The sequence below is a fragment of the Typha latifolia genome, chromosome 9 (assembly GCF_019914945.1).
Source record: "Typha latifolia isolate L0001 chromosome 9, TyphaL0001v2, whole genome shotgun sequence".
In the NCBI taxonomy this organism is placed as follows: domain Eukaryota; kingdom Viridiplantae; phylum Streptophyta; class Magnoliopsida; order Poales; family Typhaceae; genus Typha; species Typha latifolia.
The window spans coordinates 10,120,207-10,142,461 of record NC_133094.1 but is presented as its reverse complement, the minus strand read 5'-3'; the positions used below and the strand labels follow the sequence as shown (position 1 = coordinate 10,142,461).

Here is a 22,255-nt window from a genome sequence, read left to right as displayed (position 1 = left end):
GAGGACATAAAATAAATAGAAAATACAAAAGTAGGGCCAAGATGGATACCCCAAATATTAGGAAACCATGAAGAAATTAACCCATTAATCAAAAATGAGTAATTAATAAAAGAAATGCATCGAAAAATTCAATCAATCTATTTAGCCGAAAAACTTGTAGCTCGAAGAAGCACAATAATCGCCTCTCAACTGAATTGATCATAGACTTTCTTCATATCAATTTTATTAAACGATGGGACAATGACCAACCTATCTCTCTTAATAGAATGCACAATTTGTATGCACAAAGGGTGTTGACGGAGATGGACCAACTTGCCACAAGTGTGTTTTGCTCAAACACACTATGGCATTCTAGATAAATGATAGAGAAGTCACTGGAACTTCAGGACTACAAAAAGCCCGCTCAAGGCACTGAACAAAGGGAATGGTAGAAATCTGTGAAATCCTTGATAACAAGGTCTAATTCCTTAACAACATTATTGGATTCTAAGCAAAAAAGAATAGATAAGATTACGACATCTACGAGGTATTATTGTTTGATAGAAAAAGTAGGTGTTACACATCCCACTTAAAAGCCATTGAACTCTAGACTTGGAGTGCCACTTACTTTTAATATGCTTATGCTTAAGACTAGCACATTGATTGCTATGGAGGGATTGGAGATGCTCAACCTCGTTGAATGATAGACTCACACAAAATTCTTACATTCCATGATAGAGATCCGTTTAGTGAGCCCATCTCCCACATTCCCTCGAGGCCATAAATTATGCCAATTTCAATACAAAGCCTGCTCCGTAATAATATACTGCAGTATTATGGGTAGTAATATTGGATAAAATACTTTAACTATCTGAAGGATTTAATTCATATTTACTTCATCATCAATATCTTAAAGGAAACATGTTAGATAAAAATAAGTCATATGGTGATTCAAAGAGCTAAATCTTATGTATGTATTCAAACTATAGCCATCGTAAAGCAAAAGAACACATACCTGAACAAATATCAGTGAAGCAAAAGACAGTTTTTGAACCTCTTGGATGCAAATGACGCCCTTAAATTTTATAAACTTGCTATTCAGCTTATATAACCTGAAGACTCGACAAATTCTTTGAGTCAATTAAATCAATATTTATTTTTTCACTTTGTGTAAATATCTAATTAATGCTTATTTCTCAAGCCTTTCAGATGTTTGTCTAACAAAATAATGAGTGAGAGTTATCCAATGGAGCTAGAAGAAACTCCTATTATATTACAAGCATCTGCTTGGGATTTGGTAAATAGTTATCCACCATACGAAACCATGAAGACTTTTGCTTAATTAACATAAATTAAGACTGGAGGTTTATAAGCAAGAGGGTTTAGAATGAGTCTAACACTTCTCTGGTTCTAATCTTTTCGTTTGCATTTTTATCCATAAAGCAAAGACAGTTATTGTCAATATCAATTCTAATGGACGATTCTGGGATGAAAAATCTGAATTCACTTAGACATATAACATTTTCCTCAGAACCTCTTGTTCCAGTTTACAAATTAACCTTCTATATAACCATGGTAACTAGTGCTTATGCTTTCATTTATCTCTCTTTTTTTCAAGGAAAAAAGTTGGATTCTATTCTCTTAGCGTATTGCAGCATATTATATGTAAGTTTGGTATCTACTTTGTGCTTCTCTCTTTATACTTCTTTCCTGCTTGAATTTGCAAAGTGCAATGCCTAAGAGCTAAAAGGGAAAATGATTCAGTGAGCCTTGCCAACTGATCCTTAATCTTAGTTAGTTCTGAAATCATAAGAAAACAATTGTTTTTGCACCGTTCTAATTTATCTCCAAACTTAAATTTGAGACTAAGTGAGTTGTAAAGTCACTTACTAGGAATGATGATTTTTAATTATAAGTCGCTTACTTACTGGATCAATGACTTATACAAAATCAATTAAATCTTAGGAGAGAAATTTTCTTATCAATCACCTTTTAGTTCAACAACTTTTCAATGTAAATCGCTGAATCGGAAATCAAACTTCCATAAACTTAGTAATTTTTTTAGTAGTTTTTAGATTTTTATATAAATTGTTGATTTAATTAGCGACTTATATTTATTGCTAACGCGCAAAACACATAATTGTGCGAAAAAAATATTTGAGAGGCTTGTTTGGTCAAATACCTCATTTTATTATTTTCTTTCACATGCAGAATGGTATATTAAAATTCCAGCACTTCCATTGACTTGATTCTTTTATTGCTCCTCTATTGAACATGATCAATATACTCAAGTCCTTAAATCATGCACTTTTTATGACTACATATATATATAACATGTATGAGCAATGATTTCATAGAAACTAATTGAAAGAAATTTCTGCCTATTTAATTACAGGTCAAACGGAATAAAAGTCCATTTATAAATGTGAATTGGATACTCCGTTAACCTAGAATTTAATCGTTTTCTTATTGTTTATCTCTTTAATTTCTCGTGAACAAACCATTATCGAAATAGATTGAAATAATACCATGTATAACATTTCTAGTGGAAATATTGAATAGTATTAGAGATAAGCAGATTGAGTGAAATAGAAAGCTACATAAAATTGGTTTGATTAGAGCAAAAGTAAAGAGATTATTTTACCCTTAGAAGTCAAGAGATAACTACTATTTGTAGCCATATTTCGAGAATATTATACAATCGTAATAGCTGATATTTTGACTATATTTTGACAATATTATATAGTCTCAACAATTAGAGAAAGAGAAAGAAATTAGAGATCAGTATCGAATCATTTTTCAAACAACCTATAAATTTGCACAACTTAACAAAATTTTATGTACTATAACCCAATATCACATTACACTTCTAAACTATATTTGTATTATTATAATCTAATCTAAATTTGATCAATATCAACTCAATTAATCCGATCCGATTGCTATCCCTAATAAATTATTAGATTTTAAACTTTAGGGATGTAATATGATGTAGCTTTGTTTTTTTCCATGTTGTCCACCAAACCAATCAATGTCAAGCACATATTTATTTATTATTTTTTTGTCCAAACACAACTACATGAATAGTTGCATTTATTTCAGTGCTGAAGTGGATTTTTATACAGATTAATATCTTATTCATTTGATGTGCTTCAGCAGAAGGTGACTTCTACCAAATTAATTCCTTTTAAATTCTCATGGGTCACTACCAGATAAGAGCAGTTTGAAGCATTCCACAAGAAGACTTGGGATTATAAAGTCAACCAATATATGAAAGGTGCTTGCTTATATGTTAACTATATAATTTTGCTTGGAATCACTAAACTCTTCTTTTGGCTTATTTAATTAAATTAATCTTTTGGAGTGGTTGATGGCCATTTTTTTTTAGTTATAAAATTGTTCTTATCAATTGAATGTTTGACTTGAGATGGCTTATTGTAGGTGTTTCATATGAGTTCCAGGGATATATTTTTTTAAAAATATTACCCACATTATATCATATGGATATCTTTCATTCGACTTCTATATCATATTTAATATCTTAAGAACACCTTAAGTTAACAATGATTTAACAACAGCTAATGAAAAAGAAAAATATTATCTTAGTCTTGAAAACTTATTTTAAGCTATTAAGTTCATTATAAAGCCAGTAGTCGTTAAGAAAAAATTAACATTAAGGGGTTTTCTTAGCCATTACGAATAAAATACAGTGTCTAATGATAAATATTCTACGTTACGGTGTAAATGATACAAAAGAATATTTTAGTCACGGTTGCATTATTGACCTGTTATAATTCAATCTCTCCATTTTAGCTTTTTTTGTCTAATATTATGCTCTCATAGTCAACGAAGTAATCAAGTAACACTAAGATTTAATTTTATTTAAAAATATATTGCCAGGGTGAATGATAGAGATGCCCTTATCGTGTATATTTATTAGTTAATTCTCTCAACTCCAATTAGAATGTCACCCTCTTCTTTAAATAGCTTCCAAAATATTCCATTGGATGGGGTTGGATTTGACCAACATTATGTTCAAGTGATTGCCAGCACTTAGAGAAGACGGTGTTTAAGTTTGAGATGGATTAGGAGTTGTAATTAAATTGGTGTTGGAATTCCAAGTTCAAATTCAAATTCAAATTCAAATAGGGATATAAGGCATCAAGTGGTCAACTCAGAATTGAACGAAATAGAAACATGAGGAACCTGCAAAGGTAGACCTTCAAATTCCATCATTTAGACCTTCAAATTAATAATTTGTCATTTTTTATTTAAAGTTTTATTTTAATTTTATTTCTTCGCTTAGTTTAATTTCATTTGTTTCACTTATGTTGGATGAGTTCTAATAAGTGCATACTACTCTAGGTCTATATTTTATATTAATAAAAATTTAATTTAATTTTGCCAAATTAGAGTTTAGAGTCGTCTATAAATAGTTTATAGCAAATTACACTTTACCCTCTCTTTTGTATTTTAAACTTAAGAGTAATGTGAGGTCATGAGTTAAACTCCAACCTCAAATAATATTGTGGGGAAATTGTTTAGTGGTTGGTGGTTTGGTAGCTTGACTCGATTCGATTAATAGCTCGGTAGTGCAGTCAGCTTGGAAGAACAGCTTGGCAATGCAACGGCTTGAAGCAAATCTCAGCGGCGTTTGGTTCGAAGCAATTGTTCGACAACGCATATGGCTTGAAGTCTAAAATAGACAACTAGAAGTTCGGTGGGGCCTAAAGTGCCTCTGTATCTAAAAAGGATTGGCATTTTGTCCAGCCCATATCTAGCTTTTGGGCTCGTGAATGATCAAAGAAAAAAAAACTTACGAGTAATGTGTATGTAACACCTTGCTTTATAATATAACCCTACATTTTCACTATTTACTAATTGAGTTATATTATTTAGTGTGCAGAAAATATCTTGAGTTAAATTTGAATTAACACCGTAAGAATATTTCTTTAAGTAGAGATATTTTATTTCTAAAATAACTAAAATACCCTTACTTCTAAAATAACTAAATGCCCTTAGTATGACTTAGTTGAAGGTATTTTTGTAATTTTATATAGTATAGTTAACTTAACTCAGAGATTTGGTTAAGTTTACTCGTATATATTCACTAAATCATATGGCCCAATTTATAAATAGTAAATATATATGGGGTAAACTATAATTTTATTAAAAGATAGAGTGTTATATAGCAAGTGTTTTATTGGTGCCAATATTTTCCATCGTGAATAAATTATAAATAACTAAACTATTCCTACTATTTTCCAATCAAGACTATATTTTCTGAGGCATAATTAAAAAAAAATTTATATCCTAGTTAAAGGACTAAAAATTGTAACTTGTTCTTGACCACAGAAAGATTAATTGCTTCAAGTTTGAAGTAGAAGATTAAGTTGAAATCAGACCCAACCACGAGAGAATTTCAGAACATATTGAAGTATGGGTAAATAAATTAACCAAGTGCCAGGGTTTTGCAAAATAATAACTCCGGGGTGCAGAATGAAAATTTCCGGACATTTATAAATATTTTACTGCCGTTTGAATCTTTCTTGGTTAGTGAGAAAGAGGAGGACGTGATATCTTGAACGCATCTGACATGAGAGTTACTTGCAGAAGTCTTGAATCTTTTCCCCTGCAGATTTCTACATCCAACTTGGGCGACTTATCTCCAGGCTATATTAAATGCTTATTTACCAAAGAGTTGGTAACGAGTCGGATGAATAAATCGATTGAAGTCATTCATAAATACCACATATTAAGCCACCCATCTGTTGACAAGTTCTTGAAAGAAGACATGCATGATTGGTTCCCTTGTGGGGATTCTCTTATATCAAAGATTTTGCCAGACTTGGTCATTTGGGCATGATAGAGATGAGAAGTTGAAGATATTTGGAGCTCTTGAGAGTTTCTGGGAGTGATGGAAGTGCCAAAAAGCTGGAGATCACCTAGCCCAGGGTGTTGGATCTTCTTGCTCAGTATACTCATCCAAGTTTTGATTACATTGGCTGATACAAACCCTACAGATGGTATGTTTGATTTGTTTGTTTCATGTCTATACTTGTAGTTTGTGGTGTGCCATTTTGTATCAGGTAGACTGACGCAGGCATTGAATCAAGCACCAGGTGCTCATCTTTACATCGAGAGTGGTTGCAGGGTCACCAAGTTTCAAACTAATTTCAGGGTAGATATAGGATTTAGATTAGCAGGCGTTGGTTGTAGAAGGCCACAATCATAATTTATTTTATCTTTGTTTCTATGAAACAATTCCTGTGCTTATCAATCAAATATCTTCATCATCTCTGACTTGTCTTGTTTTTCCTGTGTAGCTGCATCTCTGAATGCTCTAGCCAGTCTATGGAAGAACAAACCATCCAATTGGTATGGTTCGGATCCTTGTGGAAGCCAGTGGATTGGAATCAGATGCACCAATTCGCGTGTGGTTTCCATGTTAGCACCTAGAAAACTTCTAGTTTATACAAGTGCCTTTGCACTTCTTTTAATTGTTTTCACTGCATCTCTGTGAAACTATATTGATTACTATGTTTGCCTCTCAGAACATTATCAAGCTTGGGAATAAGTGGCACTCTTTCAGGAGACATTCAATCCCTAGTCGAGTTGCAGGCTATGTAAGTCCTTCATTAAAGAAAAAAAAAATATTCAGCACATCGTTTGTCTGTGTCAACTTTCAAGATCTTACTACTTGAAAATTTGAGGCAGTGAGTTATTTATGTGCACAGTAAAGAATCATCCTGCACATAATTTCATCCGTTGTCTGATTGTTGCCTCTAATGGATTTACTTCTTAATTTCTTATGATCTTACACATACACAGGGATTTATCTTACAACAAGGGCTTGACTGGAGCGATTCCTGCATCAATTGGGAAATTGAGTAAACTTGCAAACTTGTAAGCAGCACCCATGTTGTTGCTAGTGATATTAATATGTAGTTGACTTCTGGCTAGTAGGCTCTGGAAGATGATTATGTTGACGTGTCTCTATCCAGGATTCTTGTTGGTTGCAGCTTTTCTGGGGAAATACCACCAGAGATAGGTTCTCTATCAAGGCTGGTCTTTCTGTAAGAATCCATAATTCCTTGATCTCTTATTATCTTACTTGATTCACTTGCTGAATGTAGTTTTTTTTTAAAGATTCCTACTCAGGTTCGATGTATTAAACAAGTATAGAATCAAAAGAATCGCATAGATCTTTTTGTCTGTCATCAGGAACTTGCCGCGTTAATGTTCTCTTGTCTAGTGTGTTTAGTGCGACTCCATTCAATTACAGTTTTACAGGTTGATTTACTATTTCAGGCTGTTTGATGTCTTAATATTAATCAAAGTTGCCAAGCTTCTGTAAGCTACTTGGTTACTGCAATTTTCAGGGAAAAAAAAAAGAAATATTTATATAAGCTCTGTATTTCTCCTTCTAGATTCAAGGGACCATCTATAAGGTTTATTTTGTCATGATATGATGTATGAATAGTATGCCCTTAATGCCTTTATAATATCATTAGCTTTTGATCCACCAAGTTGCTCATATACTCGTCACTTTGTCTTCAGATCTTTAAATTCTAATAGGTTTACTGGAAGCATACCTCCAACCATAGGCAATCTGTCAAAGCTTTATTGGCTGGATTTGGCTGACAACATGCTCACTGGATCAATCCCAGTTTCTAATGGCAATACTCCCGGCCTGGACATGTTGACCCGTACTAAGCACTTGTATGTACCCGTACTAAGCACTTGTATGTTCTATTTTCTCTAATCTAGATTTTGTTAAAGACATATTTTTCCCGTGAAGCAAATTGTTTTAATCACATCAAATGGATTGCAGCCATTTTGGTGTGAATCAGCTGTCTGGTACTGTCCCAAGTAAACTTTTCAGCTCAGACATGCAACTGATACACTTGTAACCTTCTAAAACCCTTCGTTTTACTGCTTCTAGTATTCCTAGCTTCACTCTGAAGATGAGAAGAAATTAACTTCACTTGCTGTTCAGGCTACTTGATAATAATAATTTCTCGGGGAGCATCCCTGCTTCCCTTGGACTTATGACAACACTAGAGGTTCTGTAAGTATATATGTGACTTTCTATGAATAAGGATTTGACATCACTGAGCTACTGATTTCAATTGGATCTTATGTGGCAGACGCCTGGATAAGAACTCATTTACTGGGCCTGTTCCATCCAACCTTAACAACCTTACCAGTGTTGCAGAAATGTAAGTTATGTAGGCGTTCTTTATTTTGTTATACTTGTGGAACTCCATGTTAATGTGCTAGTTTGCATGAACTGTTACAAGTTAAACTTTTTGGTGCACTCAAAAGCTGAATAGTTTCTCATTCCAGGCATCTAGCGAACAACAAGCTGACAGGTCCCTTGCCAAATTTAACTGGAATGGATGCACTCAGTTTTGTGTAAGTAGCTAGATTTTTCTGCAATTCTTGAAGTGGTCAAGATTTAAATCATGTATATTCTCAAGATGCATGTGTGTCTAATACATGACTTTGTTATGCAGTATACTCAATACAAATGAAGTGCTACAGAAAAAATATATTTTATATTGGGTCTCATTTAATCGAAAAATTGTCTGTATAGGGACATGAGCAACAACTCCTTCAACGCATCAGATGTTCCATCCTGGTTCTCAGCCTTGCCATCATTAACATCATTGTGAGTTGTAACACTCTTTCTCCCTCTCTCTTTCTATATCTTTCTCCACTCTACATCTTTATTGATTGTTATAGTTATTACTATGCTATTGTAATTATAACCATTATAGAGGGCATCTAGTGTGGCTGCAAGGGTTGCATCCTTTTCACTGAAGTGCCTATAGGATTGAGCCAAAGAAAACTTCTTTATCCTCCCTAAACCTTCACATTGATGGTAGCCTCATGCACTGGATGCTCTCATATATAAATATATATTATGTATAATAAATATATTTACACACACATGCATTTATGGTGTATGCATGTACAAATATAGCTATGTGCACTACGTATATCACATGTATATATATATCCAACAATTAATATACGTCACACTATGTGGAAATGATTGAGGAAATTTTTATTTTTTGAAACTTTCATTTAGTAAATTGTAATATATATGCAAAACTACATATATCATAACACCAGAAGTGAGCATTGTATTGGCTCTCGAAACAACAAATACACCAGGGTTATCTATCTCAAGTGAAGCTCTATCTTAATGGCTTACATTTCAGCTGGAACAGAATCAAGTGGAGATCCTCCGATACAAAGCTTTTATGATTTCTTGTAACCTGTAATTCTTTTTAAATGAAGAAGAAACTGGAGTGAGTGTATCTTGTTTCCCTTGTTAACTGCAGATATCTAGAATACCTAAACATTGGAGGGCAGCTGCCAAGGACTCTGTTTAGCTTTTCACCTGTACAGACTTTGTGAGTGTTATCTATACATGAAATTTCTATTTGCTTATCAATAGTCCTGCAATCTCACAGAAATAGTGGACAACTTCCTTTAATATTTCTTTTTCTTTTTGTAGCAAATAACCACTTTCCTTTTTCAGATTTACGAGTTATGACTCAACCCCTCATTCTTTGTATACTTTGCGAAGAACCACTCTTGTTAGCTCATTCTAAGCATAATCTTTTTTCTTCTTTTTTTTTTGTTGAAAAACTACCCTTTTTTCAAACCTAGCAAATAGACCTCCATTTTGTCAAACAAACAAATATATATATATATATATATATATATATATATATTCTGATTATATATGCACAGAGGTGAGTTTTGCAAGTATACCCATGAAGGTGGAGTCCAATTGCAATTATCTAGTAGGAAGGGAATTTTTCATAATAAATCAAAAAAAAAAGGTGGTTATTTGCACTGAATTCTTTTGAACTTCAAAGTAATGTTCACTTTCCAACTTATAAGGTGATGTGGAAACTAGTACTTTACTACTCTTTTTTTTCCAATTCAACTTCCAAGTATTTTGAAGCTAATATTATGAACTATTTGATGCAGGAGGCTGAGGAACAACAACTTCAATGGCACTCTGGACATTGGATCAGACTACAGCAAACAGCTTGAACTCATTGATCTACGGAACAATCAGATTGAGATAATACCACTAGGAGGATTCGACGGAGAGATTTTGTAAGGAACCATTGAGATCTTCCTCTCTAAGGCCCTGAATTACTAAATGATCTAAACTAAATGCATTGTTCTTTACTGTCAGTTCCCACTATAATTTATTTGGTATATCATTCACATTGAAGAACTTACTACAATCATTTCCAGAAAAAGTTAGATTTTTCACATAGTTGCCACTGAAAATCTTTTCAAATATTATAATTCCCGGTGAATTCTTTAAATTGACATAATTATATTGAAATCATTAGGCTCATTCATAATTATCATTATGGTAACTTAAAAACAGTATCAACAAAAGATTTAATGACTATTAAAAATATATTTAATGATTATAATATGTTCTTTTTTATAAACTATATTTATAAAATTAGTAAAAAAGAATGTTTTTTTTGCATGTATACCCTTAAAAATCCCTTATTTGCTTATATGCCCCTCTAAAGTTGGTATTTATATATATACTGTTCAACATATGTTATTTGTATAGATACCTTCCTTGTTACTTTCCAGAAGTCTCATAATTTAATAGGAAAAGGATAAAAATACTCTTAACTAAGAGAATATATGAAAACTAGAATAAATATATTTTTGTATTTTTATATTTAAATTGTTCAAATTTTAACTATTAATCAATTCCAACGGATGTTCATGCAAAAAAAATAAGTGTTTTAAAGGATATACATACAAAAACTATCTGCTTCAAGGGGTATACATGTAAATAACAACTTTATAGGGTGTACAAGCAAATAAGAGATTTTTAAGAGGTATATATGCACACACAAAAAAATCTTCATTTTGCTAATTTGATAGAAAAATTGTCAAGATTAGGATCCTATGATATTGGACAGTGTTAGGTATTTTTCAAGTATGCCCTTTTACAATCTTAGTCATGTTTTAACAACGGGGATTATCATTTTTGAGATTATAGGTGACAATTATGTTGTTTGAAATTGCATCACTACATGTACCACTATGAGTCTTATTTCTTAAGTGTTGAATTTGCTTTCTTCTCTTATTTTAATGGCAGACTTGTGGGAAATCCAGTTTGTAATGGAGCAGAAGCAAGTGGTCTCCAATACTGCAGAACTTCACAACAATCTAATGCTTCCTCATATTCTACTCCTCCAAACTGTCTGCCATTTCCTTGTCCTTCAAATCAGGATCTCAGTCCCAATTGCATTTGTTCATATCCATATGCAGGGACTCTATTTTTCAGATCTCCTTCCTTTTCAAACCTTGGAAACACCACATACTATATTACCTTGGAACAGCTACTCAAAAAGTCATTTGTAGACCATCAGCTTCCTGTGGATTCTATTTCTCTTCATAATCCATTTGTGAATCCGAGCAACAATTTGGAAATAAGTTTACAAATATTTCCAAGTGGAAAGATTCGTTTCGATGAAGTAGATATTTCTGGTCTTGGTTTTATACTCAGTAATCAAACTTTCAAGCCTCCAGCAATTTATGGCCCTTACTATTTTGTTGGGCAACAATACAGTGATTTCACTGGTAAAGTTATACAACCTTATTAGACGTGGATATGTTATTCAGAGCATAATAAGTAGAATTGTCTTTGTAACTTATTTTACTGTTTGCTTCCAGTTGAGTCACCAGCTTCAAAATCAAAAAACTTGCCTATTATCATTGGAGCAGCAGCTGGTGCAGTGGCTCTTGCGTTGATACTGATTGGCCTCTTTGTTTTTGTTATTAAGCGAAGGAGAAAATCTAAAAAGACTGAAGAGAAAAGCCAGTCTTTCGGTAACACATCAATGAATTAATATGGACTTTCACCTTTAGTGTTTTTATCTAGCTTGCTCACTCAAATATATTCATCTCTAGGTTCATGGGACCCCACAAAAAGCAGCAGCAGCATCCCACAATTAAAAGGAGCAAGATTGTTTTCTTTTGAAGAACTAAAGAAGTGTACAAACAATTTCTCAGAAGCCAATGACATTGGAAATGGCGGTTATGGAAAGGTAATTCCTTCTTTTACGCCGTTATAATTGTATACATGATTGTGGCTGTTTCTTAACAATAAGATGGCATGGGAGGAATGGTGTGCGACTGTAGTTATGCTTTTATAACCATATGTCTAGGTACTAAAACTGTAAGATGGAAGAAGTAATCACCAGTACATCTCAAGGAAATAAAAGATGAGTATGGAAACAAGTTGACTCAAGGAGAATTGCTGGACCAGGAAGAGTGAAGATGTTTTTGTTTCCCAATAGTGTGCAGCCCATTCTATCATACATAGCTATTGTGGCTTCTCATGCGATGAAAAGACTGTAACCCACTCCAAGCTATAGAACACATTACTCGGTTTGTTAAAGATCTTAAATGACTTTATGTAAGCTGATACCAAATCCGATCCATTGCATGTTACCTTCCTGGAGTTGTCACACCTTTAGTATGTTTGACTACATGTTCAAGAAGAATGTCAGTAAAATATTGTGACCTTTATTACTTTATAGAATAGCAAAATTAAAAGAATGTGATGAAGCAAGATAGTGTACTCCAAATTAGAAGTATCCTTGAGAACTAAAGATAATGGGCATCACAAGTTTTTCATATGAGTATGCTTTTGCTTTCCTTGTGCATTTCACATTCAAAGCTGCATGTATTTAACAGCAACCACCAAAATACCCTCCTTTATACCTAAAAAATTTATGATCTATTAAAACTTAAGAGTGCTTAGCAAGCACAATCCTCCTTAAATAGTTAAAACTTCACACTACTTATTCTAAGGGCATTACTAGGGTTATTAGCCCTATCGCTTGAAAACTGGACCTGATTATACCAGTACTATTTAGATTGAGCTCAGTTCCACCTCAACTGCTCTGATAATGACCTGATTTGACTTGATTAGATAGATAAATGTATAGATACTATGTGATTTATTATAAGTTAATTTATAAATTGTGTCAGCTTCCAGGGGTTTGGATTCAATTTCTGGATTGCAACTGTGCTGATTCATTTTAATTTTTCGGTCAGGTTTGAAAAGAAGTTTTTGATGCATTTTAGTTGTTTTTTCTGTCATTAGCGTTAAAGACATGATATATATTGTTAGTCAGTTATCTAACAACTTAAACTTTTGGGTTAACTGGTTATCTATCGATTAATAGTTTTGTAATGGAATATACAAACTTAGAAGAATCAGTTTCCACTGGAACATGATCTCCATGTTTGGTGATAATAATGAGGTTATATTTATAGGTCTATAAAGGAGTACTTGCCAATGGCCAACTAGTTGCTGTCAAAAGAGCTCAGCAGGGCTCTATGCAAGGAGAGCATGAATTCAGAACTGAGATTGAGTTGCTTTCGAGGGTCCACCATAAGAACCTTGTTGGTCTTGTTGGTTTCTGCTTTGATCAAGGTGAACAATTGCTGGTCTATGAGTATGTTCCTAATGGCACATTGAAAGAAAGTCTATCAGGTATTCTTAACTCATCCTTGCGATTTTCTAATATAACAAAATAATTTGGATGCAAAATTTTTTTTAAAAAAATGTTCCTAAATTTAAGGTGCATCTCTGTGGAATAAAATCGCATATATCAAAATACAATCTTGTGTTTCTTACATATCTTTTCTATCATATTTTTAATGTTTACTTGAAGCCATGTAACTCCAAAAAAGAAAGCTGAATTCGTGAAAACATAAGCTGCACAAGGACTTATATTGACTTCTATTTCTCAGTATCCATAATGTTGTCCTCTCCAGACACATTAAGTTTCTTTTACTTGTGCTGCAAGCCTGCAATTTGTTATAGAACAAGGCAATTCATGGCCACCTATATTTTGCAAGAGATAGAAACTTGGTATCTGATTTTGCCAAAGTTATCTTTTAATCTTGTTGACTTTTAAGAGATTTGTCAGCATGGAAATAATAAAAAATGAATATAAACATGAGCTTAAACATATTCATATTCAGATCAGTCGTTAGATCATGTGTAACAATATTTAATTACCTCAAGAATAAAAAAAATTATATGTTAATCAGTTAGGACTTATCTGCTGACCTATTTTCTGCAGGAAAATCTGGAGTACGCTTAGATTGGAGGAGAAGACTTCGAGTTGCCCTTGGTACAGCTAGAGGTCTATCTTATTTGCACGAGCTTGCAAATCCTCCCATCATTCACAGAGACATCAAATCAAGTAATATTCTCTTGGATGACCATCTGAACGCAAGAGTCTCTGATTTTGGACTCTCTAAGCTACTGGGAGACGATGGGAAGGATCACATCACCACTCAAGTTAAAGGGACAATGGTTAGTGCTGTTGAATATATATTTTACTATAATAAGTCCATATCATCTGTAGACACATAAAATACTAAGATTAGTTATACAAGTTTAATGTTAGTGCATGCTCTTGTGGTACAGGGATACTTAGATCCTGAATATTATATGACTCAACAGTTGTCTGAGAAAAGTGACGTGTACAGCTTTGGTGTTTTGTTACTGGAGATAATTACTGCAAAAAGACCATTAGAGAGAGGGCGTTACATTGTAAGAGAGATTAAGGTCATGATGGACAGGTCCAAGGATTTGTATGGCTTACATGAGCTTCTTGATCCAGCGCTTGGGTTGGGCACTGCAATAGGTGGATTTGAGAGATTTGTGGACTTGGCAATGAAGTGTGTGGAAGAATCAGGAATTGACCGGCCTACCATGAGTGAGGCGATCAATGAGATTGAGAGAATTATGCAGTTGGCTGGAATGAATCCAAATGCTGATTCTGCATCTACTTCATTAAGCTATGTGGGGAGTAGGAGCCCTGTTCATCATCCGTATAACAATGAAGCCTCATTTGACTACAGCGGGGGAGTGCCTTCTTCCAGACTAGAACCAAAGTGAGTTCTTGTTGTCTGTTTCTTCCACGTCCTCCGGACTTGATTCTTTTAATTTGATTTCTTTATTGATATAAGATTCTTAGAGGACTTGTCTTATCTCTTGATGTGTGAATGAATATATGATCGCAAAGTGGTTCATTTACATGTTACACTTTTGGGTAATTTTCCTACATAATCTTATTGCTATAGTTTGAGTTCTTCGTTTTCTGAGTCGGCATCATTTAGCCCTTGTTCCTTTAGAATTAACTTTTTTCTTATATTCGAACACTATTCTTTATTCTATAATAACAACTAACCATCATAATAGCCATATTCTAAAATATAAACATTATTTATTAAAATTATATTTTATACTACACACTAACTCAATTATTAATTTACCCTTGATATTTATCCCATCAACCTACTTTATATCAAATCAAAAAGTATATATATAATAATTCCATAAAAAAGAAATCATATTTTCTTTTTTTTTCTCCACTTTATATCACATCAAAAATAGTTATTACACTCTCATTTTAGAGTACAAGTAAACATAAGTATTCGTAGAATAAAGACATCATTTTGGAAATAATAAAAAAGAGTACCTATTCTTTAATTAATATTATTTCTAATGTAAATGAGGCCTTATATTTTATTATAATCTAGCCACTTCTTACCGCACACCATACTAATGTAGAGTTCCTTTTCTTACCCATTTTGATTAAAATCAGGTACTTTGGTAGGGCCTATAGTACCAAAAGATAAGCTCTGATACTAATGATAGGTCTACGAAACGATTCCTTTAAGATTTAGATTTATTGCAGGAAGCAATTCGCACAACCAAAGAAAAATATTCACCAAATATTCTCTCATAGTCAGAACGAAACCAAATGGAACCGATCCGTAACTTCCTGATCTATGATTTTCGTATTTATGCCCTTCACAGATTCGAACTGTAATAGGGACGAAATTATAATTTAGTGTAGATGATGGTAGTGATGACGGGTGGAGTGGATGTTATGGTTATGGATGATAATGGAGATAAAGGTGGATAGTTGATGTTTTGTAAGTGATAAAGACAAAGGGGAAGAAGTGGTCGAGATCCCAAAGAAAAGGGAGGACTTGACAAACGAGGGAGATTAGAAGTTAAGAGAGACCTTGCCAACGGTAGAGGTGATAGGTTGGTGAAGAGGGAAGAGGGAAGAGGGAGGAGGGAGATTAGGATAGAGAGAATAGAGAGAAAATAGGAGGCAAGAAATCAATAATCCAATAGTATAATGATTTTGGCTACCATCCATACCTTTACAGAGTTTAGCCAACAAGCCAAAATATAATTATTAATCCTAATTCTAGAAGATTCCCGCCGATCGCGTTCGAATACATCCGATCGCGTTCAAACGCACAAAAGACATTCTCTGTATGTTCGAACGTGATGCAGGCGTTCAAACGCACCCAACCGCATTCGAACGCACATTTATCATTTTCTATTTTTGTGAACCTGATGTAGGCGTTCACAAGGGTGTTCAAACGCGACTACAAGAATTTTATTTTAATAAAAATAAACAACTAATACAATAAAAAATACCCTAACTAAATATATCATACTCTTTCCCCTCGAATCTTCAAAATTTTAGGCCTGTACTTTCTACATCATCTTCTCTTTATATATCAAAACAAAATTGTTACTTTTCTTATTCTTTCCCTAGGAATTGTCTTACTTATAGAATTCTGTATGAGATGTACTACTGTAGATCGTAAACATGCATATTTGAGAATTCTATTTCACAATCTAGGAATGAGCTAGCTCAAATAACAAGCAACTAGTATGGATGGCACAAAAGCCATTGTAACATGTTCAGCAATATTATTATCTTTTTTCCCTCTCAGTTGATTTAGTCATTTTATGGCGGCACTTTGATGCAAATTTTGCCTATTAATATTCTAAACTGAGCATGATTCTTGAAGGATTCAAATGGAGGAAACAAGTCTCCAAATGTTACTGTATACATAGTTACATACAACACTGCATATGCCATTCTTCTTGTTGTGCACTTCATATTTGTATCTTTAGACTAGATATACATGATTTATGTATCTGGCTGGACCACTTGCACCTACATTTTTGTATACTTATTTCAGTCATATTGGTTTACGTGCAGGTGAGAAGTGATCAAAATATCAAATTAAAGAACATATGATTCATCTCAGCAATTCCGTGGACTATATTTGCTTGCTTCGTCTGTCGAGACACCAGGCTGTTAGATATGCATTTGAGAGGACACTGCTGCCTGGAATTTGTGTGAGGGTTTTGTCAAATGACTTTGTTGTACATGCAAATATGCAATTCTTGTTACTATCTTCACTTAATCAACTTATATGACATGTATAGATGGATTTTACTTGTAATTTTAATATAACATCAAATAAATTTGTCAACCATTTTAGTGGATCTTTTGAGTTCAAGTGAAGCCATGTTTTCTCTCACTTCTTTGGCTTTTAATGTGCATGAACTTTTTTGATGTCTGTGCTTGCATGTTTTATCAGTTAACTATATATCGGGTTACATAACCTCTGTTATCAACATTCATTATCGATACATTAGATAAAGTAGTTATTCTCAAATCTTAAGTTAGTCTGATGCTTTATCAATTTTCAACTAGTGAGGAAGCAGAGGAAAACAGTGAAATTTGGACAAAAGATAGGGATCAGAAGTCCATTTAGAGGATTTGATCTTACATGACTGGTGCAGGAAAATAACTCTAAGTTCATCTGCCTCAAATATTATCTCTTTTGGTTCATCCAAATGAATGTAGATGGTTCTCTCCTGAAGTTTCTGAAGATCCAATTATTAGGTTTAGGTATCTGTACCTATGCCATTTAGTGATTTCTGTCAGGTTTTTCTGTTATTCTACGACTTATAAATCTTAGTTTTTCAATCATTTTTGCTTATACTCTTCACGGATAATATGCATGCAGATCTTGTAATTCATATATCCATTTTATTTCAAATTGCTAATGATCAGCTGAAACAAATTCAGCAAATTTAGACCTTGCTTTCAGCAAACAGGAACTTCGATTTCCTATCCATTACTGCATCTACAGAGTAGATTGTCATGCTGTAATACAACTTTGATAAAAGATTCTGTCTCAATACATTTTTCCAGTTCACATGTTTCTAGTGTGAATCTGTTTGCAGGATCTGCATCGATTTCTGAAAACTCTGATGCAACTAGCAGTGATACTTTCTTATTTAATTTACACTGGTGGAGTGCTTCCTCCAAGGCTGAACACAAGTGAGTACTATTATGAAACTTGCATTTGAATCCTTTAGATACATTTACTTCTTGCTGTTTTAGCACTTGAACTTTCTCATCATCACCCTCTTCTGTCACTGAAGTTTGTTATACAAAATTAAGCAAAGAATATTGAGTAGAACATCTATCTAGATTTAATTTGAAGTAAAATGAGTAAACAAACAATCTATTAATCATGGAATTATTCTCATCTTAAGAAAGCAGAGAGTACTGAAGTACTCCAAACAATTGCTACAGTCAACTCTAGCTACTAAAATGCATTAAATTACATCTCTTTGTAGCCAATTCATTGGATCCTCTTCTAACTCATCTAAGACATGGGCTTCTCAAGAAGAGCAGAGAGATACCATTCGTTCTTCTCAATTCCCCTATCCAATTTCCTCCCTGCTGTCCATCTTAGCTTCTTAAATCCAATCCTATCAAATATAGGCACATATGTACTGTTCAGCTGCTCACCAACACAAAAGAAGTGATCAAGCCAAAACAAACCCCCAGGCCTCAACACCCTGTATATGTCATACAATGCAAACTCCAGCATTATGTCAGGGATCCAATTGCTCAAGACATGCATGGAGTGAACTATGTCAAGGGTGTTGTCATAGAATGGCAGTCGGTGGGCGACGCTGATGTGAACCGGCACGAGGCCCCTCGACGCGATGAAGTTGTTGAACGGACCGTCGAAGTTCATTGTGCTCGTGATGATTGTCACGTCGCGTTCTTTCATCCTCGCGGCGAATGTACCGCTGCCTCCACCTATGTCAAGACCGATACGGATGCTCCCCGGCTTAATCTTCAGAATGCTATCAATACCTGTTATAATATAAAAGATCAAAACTTCTGTTCTCTAATAACTTAAGCTTTTACAATAAAAAGTTAACATGGAATCATGTGACAAAGCAAAAAATTACTTATTATCACTAAAAACTTCTTAAATATTAGATTTATCACTGTATTCTTCAAAACATCAGAATTGCTTTTGAAATAATTGAGCCTTTCTGAAAATGCCCTTCAGTTATTAAGTCTAACTAGCCAATGATTAAAATAGAATAAGATCATTTTAACCTTGTATAAGTAAAGTAGTTTGATATAGTTCCAAACGATCTAGTACTACGCGATATCACAATCGTCATTGAAATCATTGAGCAATTTAATTCTGATATTAAGATCCATCCTTTAAGAGTACTAATTCTTTCACTCTGACTTCTATAGAAAGATTGAAACTATATCGTTATCGGAACAACTTCAAATTTCTAGAGAAGTTGATGACTTATCCTTACCGTAGTCGAGGCCGCCATTGTCGACGAGCCACCGGGATTTCTCCCTTCCATTGAGATCAAAGCAATCCTTGCAATCATAAGAACCTTTGGTTTTGCCTCTGTGAACTAAGCAAGTGTAGTTCTTGCAAGTGTAGGGCTCCCAAGTAATGCTACTGTCCGCCGGCGTCTTCCAGAGGCTTCCGGGGAGCGGGTCGGGCTCGACGTAGCCGGCCGGCGACTTCGGATGGCACCGCCGGCGAGGCAGCGGCTCGCAGCCCTTCAACATCAATTGCTGCGCGAACGCTGCATCGTTGGGGCACTCCTTCCCGACTTCGTACGTCATGTACTGGATCACCTCTTCTTGGAAGTTCCGGCATGCAAATCCGAGCGGCGGGTACAGCTCGTCCGCCCCGAGGTTTGACGTGAACCCCAGCGGCAGCTTGTGTGGCCCGGCGGCGAGCTTCAGCTCGCCGAACAGCTCGTCGGGCCACCCGTTGAGCTCCTCAGAGGCGGCGCCGCCCTTGTCGCCTCGGAGGCGGCCGAGCTCCGTCAGCAGCGTCTCGAGGAGGCCGCTGGACGTCGAGCATCGGCGCTGGAGCTCCGCAAGCTGGACCTGGGTGGCGCCGAGCTTCGCCCGTGTAACGTTCAGGTCCCGGAGCAGGGCCTCGGAGTCCCAGAGGTGGATCCGAGGCGCATGCTCCGGCCACCTTACGTCCCCGGAGAAGAGATAAACTGAAAACAGATTGGATGCTATAACTAGAAACAAAATCTTAGCCTTGCTTCTCATGGAGCTAGATTGGCTACTAGATCTCCTTGGGTAGTCCTCCATGCCACCCATCTCTACTGCTCCAAACCTTCACTCTCGTAACACCACTACTTACAAGAATAAACTCATTTGGATCTAGATATACAAGAAGAAACTCATATGGATTTCTATGGCTTGAAGGAGGAGTAATCGATCACCTTCTATATATATATATATATATATATATAACGTTCACATATGCCTAACTCGCCAAGTCCGGGAAAGTTGTCGAATTTGGCATCTGTTCGTGTTCAAAAGTCGGTCTCTTGGCATTAAAAGAAAGTGGGGGAAAGTTTGGTGTGGAAGACTGCGACGATTACTCCGTTTGTTTAAGTCCTCGCCCACTGGAATCCGGCGTTGGATCCGTCGGATTAATGGCCAATTAGAAATATTTTTATGACTAGGAATTTTTACATTTACACCCTTTTCAAAATCTCTCATATACCCCTCAGAATCCTTGGTTTTGTAACTCTCTTTGGATGGCTTTTAAATTTCTCGCTTTTAAGGTTTAAAGTCTTAATTATAATAAACTTTTTTTTTAATTTAATATGAGTACCTCTGAAAGCAAATTAACTGCTAATTTTTTCAATTTAATAATAATAAAAAGAATAAATCTTTGTAGACATTCATCTCAGTTAAAGGTATCTTTGAATTTTTATGTGTGAAAGATACTAAAATTTTAAATTACAGAAACAATGAGTTTTGAAGTAATAAGGAGCTTTTTTGGGGGTATATACGTAAAAACACGTTATGTGTATTATTGTAGTTTGGTGTGCAAGGGATTGATGGTACTGAGTGTTGACTTGGGTTTGAGACAAAGTAAACATGTGAGGTGGAGATCTATGGCTTTATAAAAAAATAAAATAAAAATAAAATCTTATGAGAAGAAATAATGGTTGGTTGACTTAAGAATTAATCAATGGGGGTGGCTTAGATCTTGGAGAATGTAAACGTGTTGGGAATTGTTTGATTAGGATAGAAATAGTTTTCTGAGAATAAAAGTCTGAGAAAAAAGTTTTGAAATGTAAATATTGTTTGTAAGATATGAATTCTAAAATCATTAAAAGTTTAGGGTGTGAAATGTAAATTTATCATTTAAAAAAAAAAATGTTTATCTAATGTCAATGGTTCAAAACTATTGTTTTAAGAGTTTTGAGGAGAGATGAGAAGTTTTTATTGGATTTTTCTATTTCAACATAAGTTTTTCTAATTTAGTCCTTATTTTTTAAGTCATTTATCTTGTAAGTAAATTATTTATGCTTTTATTTTATTTTCAAGTAGTTAGATTATCTATCATAAGTAGCTGAAAACTCCACTTTTATCTGCATATTTAATTTCATGCCTTATTTTTTTTTTAGTTTAGTTGAGATATATTGGTTTAAATCTACTTGGATGTAAGTAATAAGGATGCCAAGATAATTTATGACTTAATATAAAATATAATTAAAAAGAGTACATTATTTTCTAAAAATTATAAAATATGCAAAAGATTAATGGAAGCATAATGTTCCCAATTCCTAACCAATCCCCAAAGTGCTCAAATTGGTAAATTTAAATTTATTTTGGAGTTAAATAACAATCTAAAATTAAGTTTTCAACTATATTAAATTATTTTTAGAAAAATTTATATATAACACCCTATTTTATAATATAATTATAGTTTACACCCTATATTTTATTAATTACAAATCGAGCCATCTGATTTAATGAATACGTGTAGAAAATATTTCAAATTAGTCAGAATATTCTGTTAAGTAGAGATATTTTTTTTTAAATAACTAAAATGCTCTTATTTTAGAAATGACTAAAATGACTTGGTTGAGAGTATTTTTATAATTTTTTTAGTTTAGTTAACTTAACTCAGAAATTTGGTTAAGTTTAATTAACTGATCTAATGGCAGCATGCTTTGTGCATATATTTATTAAATCAT

General features: G+C 34.1%; 2 protein-coding genes across 3 annotated transcripts; one reads left to right on the top strand and one right to left on the bottom strand.

Annotated features, from left to right (window-relative positions):
* Positions 1–5,772: 5,772 nt before the first annotated feature.
* Positions 5,773–17,421, top strand: LOC140795692 (leucine-rich repeat receptor protein kinase HPCA1-like). 2 transcript variants are annotated; one of them, XM_073148407.1, is made up of 20 exons: positions 5,773–6,005; positions 6,306–6,426; positions 6,534–6,605; positions 6,811–6,885; positions 6,984–7,055; positions 7,540–7,701; positions 7,814–7,888; positions 7,979–8,050; positions 8,130–8,201; positions 8,329–8,397; positions 8,579–8,653; positions 9,333–9,404; positions 9,991–10,122; positions 11,144–11,628; positions 11,722–11,877; positions 11,959–12,095; positions 13,333–13,552; positions 14,148–14,383; positions 14,498–14,967; positions 17,109–17,421. In XM_073148407.1, the coding sequence occupies exons 1-20, from the start codon at positions 5,897–5,899 to the stop codon at positions 17,110–17,112; spliced, it is 2,886 nt and encodes a 961-aa protein (XP_073004508.1). In that variant the 5' UTR covers positions 5,773–5,896; the 3' UTR covers positions 17,113–17,421. The 2 variants fall into 2 exon arrangements, with proteins under 2 accessions (XP_073004508.1, XP_073004507.1); XM_073148406.1 differs by having other exon boundaries at positions 17,089–17,329.
* Positions 17,422–18,413: 992 nt separating this feature from the next.
* On the bottom strand, positions 18,414–20,689 carry LOC140794703 (probable methyltransferase At1g29790). Its single transcript, XM_073146837.1, has 2 exons — positions 19,541–20,689; positions 18,414–19,073 (listed from the first exon to the last, which is right to left on the bottom strand). Exons 1-2 carry the CDS (start codon positions 20,355–20,357, stop codon positions 18,574–18,576), a joined length of 1,317 nt encoding a protein of 438 aa, XP_073002938.1. The 5' UTR covers positions 20,358–20,689; the 3' UTR covers positions 18,414–18,573.
* Between the last annotated feature and the right edge of the window lie 1,566 nt (positions 20,690–22,255).

Bases quoted from the DNA above. Each gene is read 5' to 3' on its own strand.
- LOC140795692 (XM_073148406.1), top strand. From the start codon at position 5,897: ATGGAAGTGCCAAAAAGCTGGAGATCACCTAGCCCAGGGTGTTGGATC. The intron at 6,006-6,305 runs GTATGTTTGATT...TTTCCTGTGTAG, and splicing joins TGATACAAACCCTACAGATG to CTGCATCTCTGAATGCTCTA. The intron at 7,702-7,813 runs GTATGTACCCGT...AATGGATTGCAG, and splicing joins TTGACCCGTACTAAGCACTT to CCATTTTGGTGTGAATCAGC.
- LOC140794703 (XM_073146837.1), bottom strand. From the start codon at position 20,357: ATGGGTGGCATGGAGGACTACCCAAGGAGATCTAGTAGCCAATCTAGC. The intron at 19,074-19,540 runs GTAAGGATAAGT...ATATTATAACAG, and splicing joins CAATGGCGGCCTCGACTACG to GTATTGATAGCATTCTGAAG.